This window comes from Panulirus ornatus, chromosome 47 (genome assembly GCF_036320965.1).
Source record: "Panulirus ornatus isolate Po-2019 chromosome 47, ASM3632096v1, whole genome shotgun sequence".
Lineage (NCBI taxonomy): Eukaryota > Metazoa > Arthropoda > Malacostraca > Decapoda > Palinuridae > Panulirus > Panulirus ornatus.
The window spans coordinates 24,135,587-24,156,316 of record NC_092270.1 but is presented as its reverse complement, the minus strand read 5'-3'; the positions used below and the strand labels follow the sequence as shown (position 1 = coordinate 24,156,316).

The 20,730-nt window shown below is 39.1% G+C and overlaps 1 protein-coding gene across 1 annotated transcript in view; it reads right to left on the bottom strand.

The window, feature by feature from the left end:
- LOC139763716 (uncharacterized) overlaps nucleotides 1-18,154 on the bottom strand; it is a 28,742-nt gene extending 10,588 nt beyond the window's left edge. The window contains exon 1 of the mRNA XM_071690040.1: nucleotides 18,073-18,154. Within this exon, the coding sequence (XP_071546141.1) occupies nucleotides 18,073-18,154 (82 nt within the window). The remainder of the gene's footprint in view (nucleotides 1-18,072) is intronic.
- Nucleotides 18,155-20,730: the final 2,576 nt, after the last annotated feature.

The window sequence follows — 20,730 nt, the reverse complement described above, 5'->3', positions numbered from 1 at the left end:
GTGGGAGGCAAGTTGTTAGAAGCAGTGAAAAGTTTTTATCGAGGATGTAAGGCATGTGTACGTGTAGGAAGAGAGGAAAGTGATTGGTTCTCAGAGAATGTAGTTTTGCGGCAGGGGTGTGTGATGTCTCCATGGTTGTTTAATTTGTTTATGGCTGTGTTTGTTAGGAAGGTGAATGCAAGAGTTTTGGAAAGAGGGTAAGTATGAAGTCTGTTGTGGATGAGAGAGCTTGGGAAGTGAGTCAGTTGTTGTTCGCTGATGATACAGCGCTGGTGGCTGATTCATGTGAGAAACTGCAGAAGCTGGTGACTGAGTCTGGTAAAGTGTGTGAAAGAAGAAAGTTAAGAGTAAATGTGAATAAGAGCAAGGTTATTAGGTACAGTAGGGTTGAGGGTCAAGTCAATTGGGAGGTAAGTTTGAATGGAGAAAAACTGGAGGAAGTAAAGTGTTTTAGATATCTGGGAGTGGATCTGGCAGCGGATGGAACCATGGAAGCGGAAGTGGATCATAGGGTGGGGGAGGGGGCGAAAATCCTGGGAGCCTTGAAGAATGTGTGGAAGTCGAGAACATTATCTCGGAAAGCAAAAACGGGTATGTTTGAAGGAATAGTGGTTCCAACAATGTTGTATGGTTGCGAGGCGTGGGCTATGGATAGAGTTGTGCGCAGGAGGATGGATGTGCTGGAAATGAGATGTTTGAGGACAATGTGTGGTGTGAGGTGGTTTGATCGAGTAAGTAACGTAAGGGTAAGAGAGATGTGTGGAAATAAAAAGAGCGTGGTTGAGAGAGCAGAAGAGGGTGTTTTGAAATGGTTTGGGCACATGGATAAATGAGTGAGGAAAGATTGACCAAGAGGATATATGTGTCGGAGGTGGAGGGAACGAGGAGAAGTGGGAGACCAAATTGGAGGTGGAAAGATGGAGTGAAAAAGATTTTGTGTGATCGGGGCCTGAACATGCAGGAGGGTAAAAGGAGGGCAAGGAATAGAGTGAATTGGATCGATGTGGTATACCGGGGTTGACGTGCTGTCAGTGGATTGAATCAGGGCATGTGAAGCGTCTGGGGTAAACCATTGAAAGCTGTGTAGGTATGTATATTTGCGTGTGTGGACGTGTATGTATATACAAACTGGGAGGTAAGTTTAAATGGAGAAAAAGCTGGAGGAAGTGAAGTGTTTTAGATATCTGGGAGTGGATTTGGCAGCGGATAGAACCATGGAAGCGGAAATGAGTCACAGGCTGGGGAAGGGGGCGAAGGTTCTAGAAGCGTTGAAGAATGTGTGGAAGGCGAGAACGTTATCTTGGAGAGCAAAAATGGGTACGTTCGAAGGTATAGTGGTTCCAACAATGTTATATGGTTGCGAGGCGTGGGCTATAGATAGGGGTTGTGCGGAGGAGGGTGTATGTGTTGGAAGTAAGATGTTTCAGGACAGTATGTGGTGTTAGGTGGTTTGATCGAGTAAGTAATGAAAGGATAAGAGAGAAGTGTGGAAATAAAAATTGTGGTTGAGAGAGCAGAAGAGGGTGTATTGAAATGGTTTGGTCACATGGAGAGAATGTGTGTGGAAAGATTGACAAAGAGGATATATGTGTCAATGGTGGAGGGAACGAGAAGTGGGAGACCAAACTGGAGGTGGAAAGATGGAGTGAAAAAGATTTTGAGCGATCGGGGCATGAACATACAGGAGAGTGAAAGGCGTGCAAGAAGTGGAGAGAATTAAAGCGATGCGGTATTCCGGGGTTGACGTGCTGTCAATGGATTGAACCAGGGCATGTGAAGCGTCTGGGATAAACCATGGAAAGTTTTGTGGGGCCTGGATGTGTAAAGGGAGCTGTGGTTTCGGTGCATTATTCATGACAGCTAGAGACTGAGTGTGAACGAATGTGGCGCGGAGGGAAGGGGTGGTGCTCTTTCATGTGCATCGGGGTGGCGGCGAGAATGGAAGAAGGCAGGAAGTATGAATATGTGCATATGCATACATGTATGTGTCTGTTTATGTATATGTACGTATACTTTGAAATGTATAGGTATGTATATGTGCGTGTGTGGGCGTTTATGTATATATATGTGTACGTGGGTGGGTTGGGCCATTCTTTCGTCTGTTTCCTTCCGCTACCTCACTAACGGGGGAGACAGCTACTACGTTTAATAAAAAAAAAGAAAAAATTAATCATGATGATGATAATGATAGTAAGAATAATAATGATAATGATAGCAATTATCATTATTATTAATATCATTATTATTATTATTATCATTATTATTATTATTATTATTATTATTATTATTATTATTATTATTATTATTATTATTATCAATATCATTATTATCATTATTATTATTATTATCATTATCATTATTATTATTATTATTATTATTATTATTATTATTATTATTATTACAATTATCATTATTATCATTATTATTATTATTATTACTATTATCATTATTATCATTATTGTTATTATCATCATTTTTTTTTTTTTTGTCGCTGTCTCCCGCGTTTGCGAGGTAGCGCAAGGAAACAGACGAAAGAAAAGGCCCAACCCACCCCCATACACATGTATATACATACGTCCACACACGCAAATATACATACCTACACAGCTTTCCATGGTTTACCCCAGACGCTTCACATGCCTTGATTCAATCCACTGACAGCACGTCAACCCCGGTATACCACATCGCTCCAATTCACTCTATTCCTTGCCCTCCTTTCACCCTCCTGCATGTTCAGGCCCCGATCACTCAAAATCTTTTTCACTCCATCTTTCCACCTCCAATTTGGTCTCCCTCTTCTCCTCGTTCCCTCCACCTCCGGCACATATATTCTCTTGGTCAATCTTTCCTCACTCATTCTCTCCATGTGCCCGAACCATTTCAAAACACCCTCTTCTGCTCTCTCAACCACGCTCTTTTTATTTCCACACATCTCTCTTACCCTTACGTTACTTACTCGATCAAACCACCTCACACCACACATTGTCCTCAAACATCTCATTTCCAGCACATCCATCCTCCTGCGCACAACTCTATCCATAGCCCACGCCTCGCAACCATACAACATTGTTGGAACCACTATTCCTTCAAACATACCCATTTTTGCTTTCCGAGATAATGTTCTCGACTTCCACATATTCTTCAAGGCTCCCGGAATTTTCGCCCCCTCCCCCACCCTATGATCCACTTCCGCTTCCATGGTTCCATCCGCTGCCAGATCCACTCCCAGATATCTAAAACACTTCACTTCCTCCAGTTTTTCTCCATTCAAACTCACCTCCCAATTGACTTGACCCTCAACCCTACTGTACCTAATAACCTTGCTCTTATTCACATTTACTCTTAACTTTCTTCTTTCACACACTTTACCAAACTCAGTCACCAGCTTCTGCAGTTTCTCACATGAATCAGCCACCAGCGCTGTATCATCAGCGAACAACAACTGACTCACTTCCCAAGCTCTCTCATCCCCAACAGACTTCATACTTGCCCCTCTTTCCAAAACTCTTGCATTCACCTCCCTAACAACCCCATCCATAAACAAATTATCATCATTGCTATTATTATTATTATTATCACAATTGTTATAATAATGATAATAATAATAATAATGATAATAATAATAATAATAATAATAATAATAATAATAATAATAATAATAATAATAATAATAATAATAATAATAATATAATAATGATAATAATAATAATAATAATAATAATAATAATAATAATAATAATAATAATAATAATAATAATAATAATAATAATGATAATAATAATAATAATAATAATTATTATTATTATTATTATTATTATTATCATTATTATTATTATTATTATTATTATTATTATTATTATTAGTATTATTATTATCATTATTATTATCATTATTATCATTATCATTGTTAATATTGATATTATCAATATTATTATCATTATTACCATATATATATATATATATATATATATATATATATATATATATATATATATATATATATATATATATATATATGAAAGCCGGCAAGGCAGCAGGTTTGGATGGTATTGCAGTGGAATTTATTAAAAAAGGGGGTGACTGTATTGTTGACTGGTTGGTAAGGTTATTTAATGTATGTATGACTCATGGTGAGGTGCCTGAGGATTGGCGGAATGCGTGCATAGTGCCATTGTACAAAGGCAAAGGGGATAAGAGTGAGTGCTCAAATTACAGAGGTATAAGTTTGTTGAGTATTCCTGGTAAGTTATATGGGAGGGTATTGATTGAGAGGGTGAAGGCATGTACAGAGCATCAGATTGGGGAAGAGCAGTGTGGTTTCAGAAGTGGTAGAGGATGTGTGGATCAGGTGTTTGCTTTGAAGAATGTATGTGAGAAATACTTAGAAAAGCAAATGGATTTGTATGTAGCATTTATGGATCTGGAGAAGGCATATGATATAGTTGATAGAGATGCTCTGTGGAAGGTATTAAGAATATATGGTGTGGGAGGCAAGTTGTTAGAAGCAGTGAAAAGTTTTTATCGAGGATGTAAGGCATGTGTACGTGTAGGAAGAGAGGAAAGTGATTGATTCTCAGTGAATGTAGTTTTGCGGCAGGGGTGTGTGATGTCTCCATGGTTGTTTAATTTGTTTATGGATGGGGTTGTTAGGGAGGTAAATGCAAGAGTCTTGGAAAGAGGGGCAAGTATGAAGTCTGTTGGGGATGAGAGAGCTTGGGAAGTGAGTCAGTTGTTGTTCGCTGATGATACAGCGCTGGTGGCGGATTCATGTGAGAAACTGCAGAAGCTGGTGACGGAGTTTGGTAAAGTGTGTGGAAGAAGAAAGTTAAGAGTAAATGTGAATAAGAGCAAGGTTATTAGGTACAGTAGGGTTGAGGGTCAAGTCAATTGGGAGGTGAGTTTGAATGGAGAAAAACTGGAGGAAGTGAAGTGTTTTAGATATCTGGGAGTGGATCTGTCAGCGGATGGAACCATGGAAGCGGAAGTGGATCATAGGGTGGGGGAGGGGGCGAAAATTTTGGGAGCCTTGAAAAATGTGTGGAAGTCGAGAACATTATCCCGGAAAGCAAAAATGGGTATGTTTGAAGGAATAGTAGTTCCAACAATGTTGTATGGTTGCGAGGCGTGGGCTATGGATAGAGTTGTGCGCAGGAGGATGGATGTGCTGGAAATGAGATGTTTGAGGACAATGTGTGGTGTGAGGTGGTTTGATCGAGTAAGTAACGTAAGGGTAAGAGAGATGTGTGGAAATAAAAAGAGCGTGGTTCAGAGAGCAGAAGAGGGTGTTTTGAAATGGTTTGGGCACATGGAGAGAATGAGTGAGGAAAGATTGACCAAGAGGATATATGTGTCGGAGGTGGAGGGAACGAGGAGAAGAGGGAGACCAAATTGGAGGTGGAAAGATGGAGTGAAAAGGATTTTGTGTGATCGGGGCCTGAACATGCAGGAGGGTGAAAGGAGGGCAAGGAATAGAGTGAATTGGAGCGATGTGGTATACAGGGGTTGACGTGCTGTCAGTGGATTGAATCAAGGCATGTGAAGCGTCCGGGGTAAACCATGGAAAGCTGTGTAGGTATGTATATTTCCGTGTGTGGACGTGTGTATGTACATGTGTATGGGGGGGGTTGGGCCATTTCTTTCGTCTGTTTCCTTGCGCTACCTCGCAAACGCGGGAGACAGCGACAAAGTATAAAAAAAAAAATATATATATATATATATATATATATATATATATATATATATATATATATATATATATATATATATATATATATATATATATATATATATATATATTATTATTATTTTGCTTTGTCGCTGTCTCCCGCGTTAGCGAGGTAGCGCAAGGAAACAGACGAAAGAATGGCCCAACCCGCCCACATACACATGTATATACATACATATCCACCCATGCACAATATACATACCTATACATCTCAATGTACACATATATATATATACACACACAGACATATACATATACACACATGTACATAATTCATACTGTCTGCTTTTATTTGTTCCCATCGCCACCTCGCCACACATGGAACAACAATCCCCTCCCCCCTCATGTGTGCGAGGTAGCGCTAGGAAAAACACCAACGGCCCCATTCGTTCAAACTCAGTCTCTAGCTGTCATGTAATAATGCACCGAAACCACAGCTCCCTTTCCACATCCAGGCCCCACGCACTTTGCATGGTTTACCCCAGACGCTTCACATGCCCTGGTTCAATCCACTGACAGCACGTCGACCCAGGTATACCACATCGTTCCAATTCACTCTATTCCTTGCACGCCTTTCACCCTCCTGCATGTTCAGGCCCCGATCACACAAAATCTTTTTCACTCCATCTTTCCACCTCCAATTTGGTCTCCCACTTCTCCTCGTTCCCTCCACCTCTGACATATATATCCTCTTGGTCAATCTTTCCCCACTCATTCTCTCCATGTGACCAAACCATTTCAAAACACCCTCTTCTGCTCTCCCAACCACACTCTTTTTATTTCCACACATCTCTCTCACCCTTACATTACTTACTCTATCAAACCACCTCACACCACATATTGTCCTCAAACATCTCATTTCCAGCACATCCACCCTCCTGCGCACAACTCTGTCCATAGCCCACGCCTCGCAACTATACAACATTGTTGGAACCACTATTCCTTCAAACATACCCATTTTCGCTATATATATATATATATATATATATATATATATATATATATATATATATATATATATATATATATATATATATATATATATATATATATATATTTTTTTTTTTTTTTTTTCATACTATTCGCCATTTCCCGCGATAGCGAGGTAGCTTTAAGAACAGAGGACTGGGCCTTTGAGGGAATATCCTCACCTGGCCCTCTTCTCTGTTCCTTCTTTTGGAAAATTAAAAAAAAAAAAACGAGAGGGGAGGATTTCCAGCCCCTCGCTCCCTTCCCTTTTAGTCGCCTTTTACGACACGCAGGGAATACGTGGGAAGTATTCTTTCTCCCCTATCCCCAGGGAAAATATATATATATATATTTTTTTTTTTTTTTTTTTTTTTTTTTTTATACTTTGTCGCTGTCTCCCGCGTCTGCGAGGTAGCGCAAGGAAACAGACGAAAGAAATGGCCCAACCCCCCCCATACACATGTACATACACATGTCCACACACGTGTATACATACCTACACAGCTTTCCATGGTCCACCCCAGACGCCTCACATGCCCTGATTCACTCCACTGACAGCACGTCAACCCCTGTATACCACATCGCTCCAATTCACTCTATTCCTTGCCCTCCTTACACCCTCCTGCATGTTCAGGCCCCGATCACACAAAATCTTTTTCACTCCATCTTTCCACCTCCAATTTGGTCTCCCTCTTCTCCTCGTTCCCTCCACCTCCGACACATATATCCTCTTGGTCAATCTTTCCTCACTCATTCTCTCCATGTGCCCAAACCATTTCAAAACACCCTCTTCTGCTCTCTCAACCACGCTCTTTTTATTTCCACACATCTCTCTTACCCTTACGTTACTTACTCGATCAAACCACCTCACACCACACATTGTCCTCAAACATCTCATTTCCAGCACATCCATCCTCCTGCGCACAACTCTATCCATAGCCCACGCCTCGCAACCATACAACATTGTTGGAACCACTATTCCTTCAAACATACCCATTTTTGCTTTCCGAGATAATGTTCTCGACTTCCACACATTTTTCAAGGCTCCCAAAATTTTCGCCCCCTCCCCCACCCTATGATCCACTTCCGCTTCCATGGTTCCATCCGCTGACAGATCCACTCCCAGATATCTAAAACACTTCACTTCCTCCAGTTTTTCTCCATTCAAACTTACCTCCCAATTGACTTGACCCTCAACCCTACTGTACCTAATAACCTTGCTCTTATTCACATTTACTCTTAACTTTCTTCTTCCACACACTTTACCAAACTCAGTCACCAGCTTCTGCAGTTTCTCACATGAATCAGCCACCAGCGCTGTATCATCAGCGAACAACAACTGACTCACTTCCCAGGCTCTCTCATCCCCAACAGACTTCATACTTGCCCCTCTTTCCAGGACTCTTGCATTCACCTCCCTAACAACCCCATCCATAAACAGATTAAACAACCATGGAGACATCACACACCCCTGCCGCAAACCTACATTCACTGAGAACCAATCACTTTCCTCTCTTCCTACACGTACACATGCCTTACATCCTCGATAAAAACTTTTCACTGCTTCTAACAACTTGCCTCCCACACCATATATTCTTAATACCTTCCACAGAGCATCTCTATCAACTCTATCATATGCCTTCTCCAGATCCATAAATGCTACATACAAATCCATTTGCTTTTCTAAGTATTTCTCACATACATTCTTCAAAGCAAACACCTGATCCACACATCCTCTACCACTTCTGAAACCGCACTGCTCTTCCCCAATCTGATGCTCTGTACATGCCTTCACCCTCTCAATCAATACCCTCCCATATAATTTACCAGGAATACTCAACAAACTTATACCTCTGTAATTTGAGCACTCACTCCTATCCCCTTTGCCTTTGTACAATGGCACTATGCACGCATTCCGCCAATCCTCAGGCACCTCACCATGAGTCATACATACATTAAATAACCTTACCAACCAGTCAACAATACAGTCACCCCCTTTTTTAATAAACTCCACTGCAATACCATCCAAACCTGCTGCCTTGCCGGCTTTCATCTTCCGCAAAGCTTTTACTACCTCTTCTCTGTTTACCAAATCATTTTCCCTAACCCTCTCACTTTGCACACCACCTCGACCAAAACACCCTATATCTGCCACTCTGTCATCAGACACATTCAACAAACCTTCAAAATACTCATTCCATCTCCTTCTCACATCACCACTACTTGTTATCACCTCCCCATTTACGCCCTTCACTGAAGTTCCCATTTGCTCCCTTGTCTTACGCACCCTATTTACCTCCTTCCAGAACATCTTTTTATTCTCCCTAAAATTTACTGATAGTCTCTCACCCCAACTCTCATTTGCCCTTTTTTTCACCTCTTGCACCTTTCTCTTGACCTCCTGTCTCTTTCTTTTATACTTCTCCCACTCAATTGCATTTTTTCCCTGCAAAAATCGTCCAAATGCCTCTCTCTTCTCTTTCACTAATACTCTTACTTCTTCATCCCACCACTCACTACCCTTTCTAAACAGCCCACCTCCCACTCTTCTCATGCCACAAGCATCTTTTGCGCAATCCATCACTGATTCCCTAAATACATCCCATTCCTCCCCCACTCCCCTTACTTCCATTGTTCTCACCTTTTTCCATTCTGTACACAGTCTCTCCTGGTACTTCCCCACACAGGTCTCCTTCCCAAGCTCACTTATTCTCACCACCTTCTTCACCCCAACATTCACTCCTCTTTTCTGAAAACCCATACTAATCTTCACCTTAGCCTCCACAAGATAATGATCAGACAACCCTCCAGTTGCACCTCTCAGCACATTAACATCCAAAAGTCTCTCTTTCGCACGCCTGTCAATTAACACGTAATCCAATAACGCTCTCTGGCCATCTCTCCTACTTACATAAGTATACTTATGTATATCTCGCTTTTTAAACCAGGTATTCCCAATCATCAGTCCTTTTTCAGCACATAAATCTACAAGCTCTTCACCATTTCCATTTACAACACTGAACACCCCATGCATACCAATTATTCCCTCAACTGCCACATTACTCACCTTTGCATTCAAATCACCCATCACTATAACCCGGTCTCGTGCATCAAAACCGCTAACACACTCATTCAGCTGCTCCCAAAACACTTGCCTCTCATGATCTTTCTTCTCATGCCCAGGTGCATATGCACCAATAATCACCCACCTCTCTCCATCAACTTTCAATTTTACCCATATTAATCGACATATATATATATATATATATATATATATATATATATATATATATATATATATATATATATATATATATATATATATATATATATATATATATATATTTATGTATATATATATATATATATATACATATATATATATATATATATATATATATATATATATATATATATATATATATATATATATATATATCCCCTGGGGATAGGGGAGAAAGAATACTTCCCACGTATTCCCTGCGTGTCGTAGAAGGCGACTAAAAGGGAAGGGAGCGGGAGGCTGGAAATCTTCCCCTCTCGTTTTTTTTTTTTTTTTTTCTTCCAAAAGAAGGAACAGAGAAGAGGGCCAGGTGAGGATATTCCCTCAAAGACCCAGTCCTCTGTTCTTAACGCTACCTCGCTATCGCGGGAAATGGCGAATAGTATGAAAGAAAAAAAGATATATATATATATATATATATATATATATATATATATATATATATATATATATATATATATATATATATATATATATAAGTTTGCACTTTCGTGTAATAATCACATCATCAGGGGAGACACAAGAGAGAAATATAACAGTCAGTTGATATACATCGAAAAGACGAAGCTAGGACGCCATTTGGTAAACATGTGATTGTCCAAAACATACAACGAGCGTTCATAAACTTATCATTTTACAAATCTTATCAACAATAAAGTTATCTAATTTGTAAAGACCATCACTAATATTACGATTATAATTCTTTGTGTATTTAATAATAGAAGATTCAATGATATTTCTCTTGGTAATAGAGTTAGAGTTAACAACTGATCATTCATTTTATCTTCTAAATGATAACAGAACATATTATAAACTTAGTAAAAATCCCTTAGAAGCAGTTAATTCTCACTTCAATAAAGAAATGAAGTTGTTGTTGAAAGGTAACATTTCTCTTATCAAAAATTTGTCATCTTTGTCCCCTTCATTATCATATATGTATGGACTTATCAAAACACATAAACAAAATTTCCCAGCAAGACCTATAATGAGTTCAGTAGGCTCCATCACATATAGATTGTCAAAATGGTTAGTTTCCTTATTAAGCCCTTTAGTGGGTAAGGTATCAAATTCTAATATCATGAACAATGTAGATTTAGCCAACAAGCTAAACAATATCAATATTAATTTTGATTTCAAACTAGTTAGCTTTGATGTTTCCTCACTTTTCACTAAAGTTCCACTTAATGACCTTTTAGAATATCTATTTGATGTCTTGGATGATATTCATTTACCTGTTTCAAAGTCTAATTTCATTGAACTGATAAAATTGTGTATAAAAGACTGTGTATACAATTAAATGGGGATTATTATGCTCAAAAATTTGGTATGGCAATGGGTAACCCTCTTTTACCTGTCCTAAGTAATCTTTATTTGGAATTTTTTGAAACAAAATTACTAATGGATATCTTACCTTCAAATGCAATTTGGTTTAGGTATGTAGATGATGTTCTTTGTGTTTGGCCAACAAATGAAAATTTACAAATATTTCTCCCCTTACTTAACAATTTAGTACCTTCCATCAAATTTACTGTAGAAAATGAAAATAATAGCATGTTACCATTTTTAGATTGCATGATTCATAGACAAGGAAACAAGTTTAAGTTTAGCATATACAGAAAACCTACCAATGTATGCTCATATATCCATTATTACTCATCTCAACATGACAGAGTTAAATTATCATCATTTCAATCTATGTTCCTTAGGGCATTACGTATTTGCAGTCCAGAGTTTATTGATGATGAGTTTGAGAAGATATATTCTATTGGATCTAAGTTATAGTACCCTAGATCTTTCATTGATAAATCCCTTAAGTTAGCAAAGAAATCTTTTTATAGAGTTGAGCCCAAACCTCCCATTGACACCAAGAATCTTTAACTTCTCCCTTTTGATAATAATTTCACTTTGCTTCCCATGCTGCTTAAATCCTTTAATGTAAATGTTGCCTTTAACAACAGCAATACTATAAAGAATATCTTAATCAGGAATTCACCAGAAAATTCTCTTGGTTGCATCTATAAAGTTCCTTGTGGAAACTGTGATAAATATTATGTTGGTCAGACTGATAAGGATCTTTCTGTTAGAATTAAGCAACATAAATATAGTATAAGAACGGGACAAGAATCAAATGCCTTGTTTAATCATGTTAAAAACTATGATTATTGTAATGACTGGAGTAACGCCATCTCAGTTATTAACTCTAACTCTATTATCAAGAGCAATATCATTGAATCTTCTATTATTGAATACACAAAGAATTATAATCTTAATATTAGTGATGGTCTATACAAATTAGATAACTTTATTGTTGATAACATTTGTAAAATGATAAGATCATGAACGCTCGTTGTATGTTTTGGACAATCACATGTTTACCAAATGGCGTCCTAGCTTCGTCTCTTCGATGTATATCAACTGACTGTTATATTTCTCTCTTGTGTCTCCCCTGATGATGTGATTATTACACAAAAGTGCACTTGGGAACTTTTCGTGTCTCATTTTCCCCGTGGACTCATAGGAATATATATATATATATATATATATATATATATATATATATATATATATATATATATATATATATATATATATATATATATATATCCCTGGGGATAGGGGATTAAGAATACTTCCCACGTATTCCCTGCGTGTCGTAGAAGGCGACTAAAAGGGGAGGGAGCGGGGGGCTGGAAATCCTCACCTCTCGTTTTTTTTTTTTTTTAATTTTCCAAAAGAAGGAACAGAGAATTGGGCCAGGTGAGGGTATTCCCTCAAAGGCCCAGTCCTCTGTTCTTAATGCTACCTCGCTAACGCGGGAAATAGCGAATAGTTTAAAAGAAAAAAGAAGATATATATATATATATATATATATATATATATATATATATATATATATATATATATATATATATATATATATATATATATATATATATATATATATATATATATATTCTTTTTTTTCTTTCATACTATTAGCCATCTCCTGCATTAGCGAGATTGCGGTAAGGACAGAGGAATGGGTCTTTGAGGGAATATCCTCACATGGCCCACTTCTCTGTTCCTTCTTTTGGAAAATTTAAGAAAAAAAGAAATGATAGGGGAGGATTTCTAGCCCCCCGCTCCCTTCCCTTTTAGTCGCCTTCTACGACACGCAGGGAATACGTGGGAAGTATTCTTTCTCTCCTATCCTCAGGGATAATATATATATATATATATATATATATATATATATATATATATATATATATATATATATATATATATATATATATATATATATATATATATATATATATATATATATATATATATGTATATATATATATATATATATATATATATATATATATATATATATATATATATATATATATATATATATATATATATATATATATATATATATATATATATATATATATATATATATATATATATATATATATATATATATATATATATATATATATATATATATGGAAAAAGGTGAGAACAATGGAAGTAAGGGGAGTGGGGGAGGAATGGGATGTATTTAGGGAATCAATGATGGATTGCGCAAAAGATGCTTGTGGCATGAGAAGAGTGGGAGGTGGGTTGATTAGAAAGGGTAGTGAGTGGTGGGATGAAGAAGTAAGATTATTAGTGAAAGAGAAGAGAGAGGCATTTGGACGATTTTTGCGGGGAAAAAATGCAATTGAGTGAGAGATGTATAAAAGAAAGAGACAGGAGGTCAAGAGAAAGGTGCAAGAGGTGAAAAAGAGGGCAAATGAGAGTTGGGGTGAGAGAGTATCATTAAATTTTAGGGAGAATAAAAAGATGTTCTGGAAGGAGGTAAATAAAGTGCGTAAGACAAGGAGCAAATGGGAACTTCAGTGAAGGGCGCAAATGGGGAGGTGATAACAAGTAGTGGTGATGTGAGAAGGAGATGGAGTGAGTATTTTGAAGGTTTGTTGAATGTGTTTGATGATAGAGTGGCAGATTTAGGGTGTTTTGGTCGAGGTGGTGCGCAAAGTGAGAGGGTTAGGGAAAATGATTTGGTAAACAGAGAAGAGGTAGTAAAAGCTTTGCGGAAGATGAAAGCCGGCAAGGCAGCAGGTTTGGATGGTATTGCAGTGGAATTTATTAAAAAAGGGGGTGACTGTATTGTTGACTGGTTGGTAAGGTTATTTAATGTATGTATGACTCATGGCGAGGTGCCTGAGGATTGGCGGAATGCGTGCATAGTGCCATTGTACAAAGGCAAAGGGGATAAGAGTGAGTGCTCAAATTACAGAGGTATAAGTTTGTTGAGTATTCCTGGTAAATTATATGGGAGGGAATTGATTGAGAGGGTGAAGGCATGTACAGTGCATCAGATTGGGGAAGAGCAGTGTGGTTTCAGAAGTGGTAGAGGATGTGTGGATCAGGTGTTTGCTTTGAAGAATGTATGTGAGAAATACTTAGAAAAGCAAATGGATTTGTATGTAGCATTTATGGACCTGGAGAAGGCATATTATAGAGTTGATAGAGATGCTCTGTGGAAGGTATTAAGAATATATGGTGTGGGAGGCAAGTTGTTAGAAGCAGTGAAAAGTTTTTATCGAGGATGTAAGGCATGTGTACGTGTAGGAAGAGAGGAAAGTGATTGGTTCTCAGTGAATGTAGGTTTGCGGCAGGTGTGTGTGATGTCTCCATGGTTGTTTAATTTGTTTATGGATGGGGTTGTTAGGGAGATGAATGCAATAGTTTTGGAAAGAGGGGCAAGTATGAAGTCTGTTGTGGATGAGAGAGCTTAGGAAGTGAGTCAGTTGTTGTTCGCTGATGATACAGCGCTGGTGGCTGATTCATGTGAGAAACTGCAGAAGCTGGTGACTGAGTTTGGTAAAGTATGTGAAAGAAGAAAGTTAAGAGTAAATGTGAATAAGAGCAAGGTTATTAGGTACAGTAGGGTTGAGGGTCAAGTCAATTGGGAGGTAAGTTTGAATGGAGAAAAACTGGAGGAAGTAAAGTGTTTTAGATATCTGGGAGTGGATCTGGCAGCGGATGGAACCATGGAAGCGGAAGTGAATCATAGGGTGGGGGAGGGGGCGCAAATCCTGGGAGCCTTGAAGAATGTGTGGAAGTCGAGAACATTATCTCGGAAAGCAAAAATGGGTATGTTTGAAGGAATAGTTGTTCCAACAATGTTGTATGGTTGCGAGGCGTGGGCTATGGATAGAGTTGTGCGCAGGAGGGTGGATGTGCTGGAAATGAGATGTTTGAGGACAATGTGTGGTGTGAGGTGGTTTGATCGAGTAAGTAATGTAAGGGTAAGAGAGATGTGTGGAAATAAAAAGAGCGTGGTTGAGAGAGCAGAAGAGGGTGTTTTGAAATGGTTTGGGCACATGGAGAGAATGAGTGAGGAAAGATTGACCAAGAGGATATATGTGTCGGAGGTGGAGGGAACGAGGAGAAGTGGGAGACCAAATTGGAGGTGGAAAGATGGAGTGAAAAAGATTTTATGTGATCGAGGCCTGAACATGCAGGAGGGTGAAAGGCGGGCAAGGAATAGAGTGAATTGGATCGATGTGGTATACCGGGGCTGACGTGGTTTCAGTGGGTTGAATCAGGCATGTGAAGCGTCTGGGGTAAACCATGGAAAGTTGTGTGGGGCCTGGATGTGGAAAGGGAGCTGTGGTTTCGGGCATTATTACATGACAGCTAGAGACTGAGTGTGAACGAATGGGGCCTTTGTTGTCTTTTTCTAGTGCTACCTCGCACACATGAGGGGGGAGGGGGATGGTATTCCATGAGTGGCGAGGTGGCGATGGGAATGAATAAAGGCAGACAGTGTGAATTGTGTGCATGGGTATATATGCATGTGTCTGTGTGTGTATATATATGTGTACATTGAGATGTATAGGTATGTATATTTGCGTGTGTGGACGTGCATGTATATACATTGTGTATGAGGGTGGGTTGGGCCATTTCTTTCGTCTGTTTTCTTACGCTACCTCGCAAACGCGGGAGACAGCGACAAAGCAAAAAATAAATATATGTGTATATATATATATATATATATATATATATATATATATATATATATATATATATATATATATATATATATATATATATATATATATATATATTGGAAAGGATCACAATTTTGCGCGTGATCAAGATACTCCTATGAGTCCACGGGGAAAATGAAACACGAAAAGTTCCCAAGTGCACTTTCGTGTAATAATCACATCATCAGGGGAGACACAAGAGAGAAATATAACAGTCAGTTGATATACCCTTAGAGCATGTGTATAACCCTAGAGCATATGTATACCCCAAGAGCATGTGTATAACCCCAGAGCATGCGTATACCCCTAGAGCATATGTATAACCCTAGAGCATGTGTATACCTCTAGAGCATGTATATAACCTTATAGCATGTGTATAAACCTAAAGCATATGTATAACCCTAGAGCAGGTATATACTTCTAGAGCATGTGCATAACCATAGAGCATATGTATAACCCTAGAACAGGTGTATAACCCTAGAGCGTGTGTATACCCCTAGAGCATATGTATAACCTTATATCATGTGTATAACCCTAAAGCATGTGTATAACCTTAGAGCATATGCATAACCCTAGAGCATATGTATACCCCTATGGCATGTATTTAACCCTAGAGCATGTGTATACCCCTAGAGCATGTGTATAACCCTAGAGCATGTGTATAACCCGAAACATTTGTATACCCCTAGAGCATGTGTATAACCCTTGTTCAAGTGTGTAACCCAAGAGCATGTATATACCCCTGGAGCATGTGTATAACCCTAGAGAATGTTTATCCCCCTAAAGCATGTGTATAACCCTAGAGTATGTTTATCCCCCTAAAGCATGTGTATAACCCTAGAGCATGTGTAAAACCCTAGATGATGTGTATGATACTAGATCATGTGCATAATATTAAAGCATGTGTATACCCCTAGAACATGTGTATAACCCTAGAGCATGTGTATACCCCTAGAACATGTGTATAACCCTAGAGCATGTGTATACCCCTAGAACATGTGTATAACCCTAGAGCATGTGTATACCCCTAGAACATGTGTATAACCCTAGAGCATGTGTATACCCCTAGAACATGTGTATAACCCTAGAGCATGTGTATACCCCTAGAACATGTGTATAACCCTAGAGCATGTGTATACCCCTAGAACATGTGTATAACCCTAGAGCATGTGTATACCCCTAGAACATGTGTATAACCCTAGAGCATGTGTATACCCCTAGAGCATGTGTAAAGCTCTACAGCATGTGTATACCCCTAGAGCATTTGTATAATCCTAGAGCATTTGTATAACCCTAAAGTATGTGTATACCCCTAGAGTATGTGTATAGCACTAGAGCATGTGTATAAACCTAGAGAATGTGTATACCCCTACAGCATGTGTATAACCCCAGAGCATGTTTATACCTTTAGAGCACGTGTATAACCCTAGAGAATATGTGTACCCCTAGAGCACGTATTTAAACCTAGAGCATGTGTAAAACCGTAGAGGATGTGTATACTCTTAGAGCATGTGTATAACCCTAGAGCATGTGTATACACTTAGAGCTTGTGTATAACTCTAGAGCATGTGCATAACTCTAGAGCATATGTATAATCCTAGAGCATGTGCATACTCCAAGAGCATATGTAAACCCCTAGAGAATGTGTATAACCCTAGAGAGTGTGTATACCCCTAGATCATGTGTATACCCCTGGAGCATGTGTATAACCCTAGGGTATGTGTATACACTTAAAGCTTGTGTATAACTCTAGAGCATGTGCATAACTCTAGAGCATATGTATAATCCTAGAGCATGTGCATACTCCAAGAGCATATGTAAACCCCTAGAGCATGTGTATAACCCTAGAGAGTGTGTATACCCCTAGATCATGTGTGTACCCCTGGAGCATGTGTATAACCCTAGAGTATGTGTATACCCCTAGATTATGTGTATACCCCTAGAGCATGTTTATATCCTAGAGCATGTTTATAACCCTAGATCATGTTTATATCCCTAGAGCATGTGTATAACCCTTGAGCATGTTTATACCCCTAGGGCATGTGTACGTATATACTGACCTCTCGAGTGTGTCGTGTGCAGGATGCGGGGTAGCGTGAGGGGCATGGTGCTCTGCGATGTCTCCTGGAGGTTGTCCACCATCTTGAGCCTCACCTGCAGGAGACAATGGCTCAATAGTGACACATATACAGCGCACACATATACCCATAACCCAACATGGATATAGAAATGTTTAACATTAGAAGATGTCCATAACCCAACATGGATATAGAAATGTTCAACAAGACAAGATGTCCATAACCGAACACGGATACAGAAATGTTTAACATAAGATCTCCATAACCCAATATAGATATAGAAATGTGATACAGGAAATGAGAGAAGACAATGAGCATGAAGAGGGAACACAAGAATTTGTGGCTGATCACTTAACTCAGAGCATGATGAGAGGGATACGATCCTGGGGACATTGTAACACAGATAGTGAATGAGGGTTGTGGATACGATTAACTGGTAGAGACAGAACGTTCAGGATACTTATAGGCCGACAGATGAAAGATTTAGAAAAGTGCAGAGAAAACAGTGTCAGTTTTTGGTAGTGTAATGGAAGAGTGCAGTGAGCCACAGAGATACAGATTGACGAATCAAAACTGATGTGTTAACAAGTCACGAGCTGGCACTAGGAGGGGGCAAACGTAAATGTTTAAATATTTTTTGGATAGCGTGAAGATCATACACCACATGAAGAAGAGAAGAAATGTGCATCAAAATATGATTATGTGGTTATAATCAAGACATAAGAGGCTTTTAAGTCATCTAGCAAGAAGGTACATGAGCAGGCAAAGGAATTTGAAAAGAAGATGCAATTCAATGAGGGTATTAATGACACTTGATACACAAGGGATACAGTCGGATGGCAAATGATGGGAGACACCAAATGAGGCAAGAGGACGGAACGCACCCGCCGACAGGTCAGGAATGTTGGGTGATAGTAATGTCACACAAAGATATTGTATACGTGATAGAACTGAAGGAAGGGAATTGTTGAAGTAGTGGAATCACAGCATAATGGAGAGACATGATCTCACCTGTTCTGTCCCGAGGGGTACATGATACTAAGGAGGGGAAAAGACAATGGAGGAAGAGGTTTAGCTTTCTCAATAAGAGATACACCTAAATTTCAGGAAACAGTAGCAGATGACCCATTCAGACAGTACGTAATGGAAAAGGTAACTGTAGAAAAGAAGTGCACAGCAGTGTTGATGTTACAGGATCCTTCGTAGAATTGTAACTATCCAGAGCAAATGTACAATGACAACAATGCGGCTCTCGGCCAATATATTAGGTAACTGACTTAGGCTGATATACGTGCAGAATGGAAAAAAGGTGAGAGCAAAATGACGTAAGGGGAGTGGGGGAGGAATGGGATGTATTTAGGGAAGCGGTGATAGCTTGCACAAAAGATGCTTCTGGCATGAGAGAGGTGGTAGGTGGGGACATTAGAAAGGGTAGTGAGTGGTGGGATGGAGAGGTAAGATTATCAGTGAAAGAGAAGAGAGAGGCATTTGGACGATTTTTGCAGGGAAATAATGCAAATGACTAGGAGATGTATAAAAGAAAGAGGCAAGAGGTCAAGAGAAAGGTGCAAGAGGTGAAAAAGTGGGCAAATGAGAGTTAGGGTGAGAGTGTATCATTAAGTTTTAGGGAAAATAAAAAGATGTTTTGGAAGGAGGTAAAAAAAGTGCGTAAAACATGAGAACAAATGGGAACATGGGTGAAGGGGGTAAATAGGGAGGCAATAGTAAGAAGTGGTGAAGCGAGAGGGAGATGGAGAGAGTATTTTGAAGGTTTGTTGAATGTGTTTGATGATAGAGTGGCAGATATAAGGTGTTTTGGTCGAGGTGGTGTGCGAAGTGAGAGCGTCAGGGAGAATGATTTGTTAAACAGAAAAGAGGCAGTGAAAGCTTTCCGGAAGATGAAAGCCGACAAGAGGGCGGGATTGGATGGGATTGCTGAGGAATTTGTTAAAAAAGAGAGTGACTGTGTTGTTGACTGGTTGATGGGGTTATTCAGTGTATGTCTGGTTCATGGTGAAGTGTCTAAAAATTGGCGGAATGCATGCATAGCGCCACTGTACAAAGGCAAAGGGGATAAAGGTGAGTGTTCAAATTACAGAGGTATAAGTTTGTTGAGTATTCCTGGTAAATTATATGGGAGGGTATTGACTGAGAGGGTCAAGGCATGTACATAGCATCAGACTGGGGAAGAGCATTCTGGTTTCAGAAGTGGAAGAGGATGTGTTGATCAGTTGCTTACGTTGAAGAATGCATGTGAGAAATACAAAGAAAAACAAATGGATCTGTATATAGCAATTATGAATCTGGAGAAGGCATATGATAGAGTTGATGGAGATGCTCTGTGGAAGGTATTAAGAGTATTTGCTGTTGGATGTAAGTTGCTAAAAGCAGTGAAAAGTTTTTAAAAAAGGATGTAAGGCACGTATGCGAGTAGGAGGAGAGGAAAGTGACTGGTTCTCAATGAATGTTGGTTTGCGGGGGGGATGCGTGATGTCTCCATGGTTGTTTAATTTGTTTATGGATGAGGTTGTCCGGGAGGTGAATGCAAGAGTTTTGGAAAGGGAGGCAAGTATGCAGTCTGTTGTGGATGAGAGAGCTTGGGAAGGGAGTCAGTTGTTGTTTGCTGATGATACAGCGTTG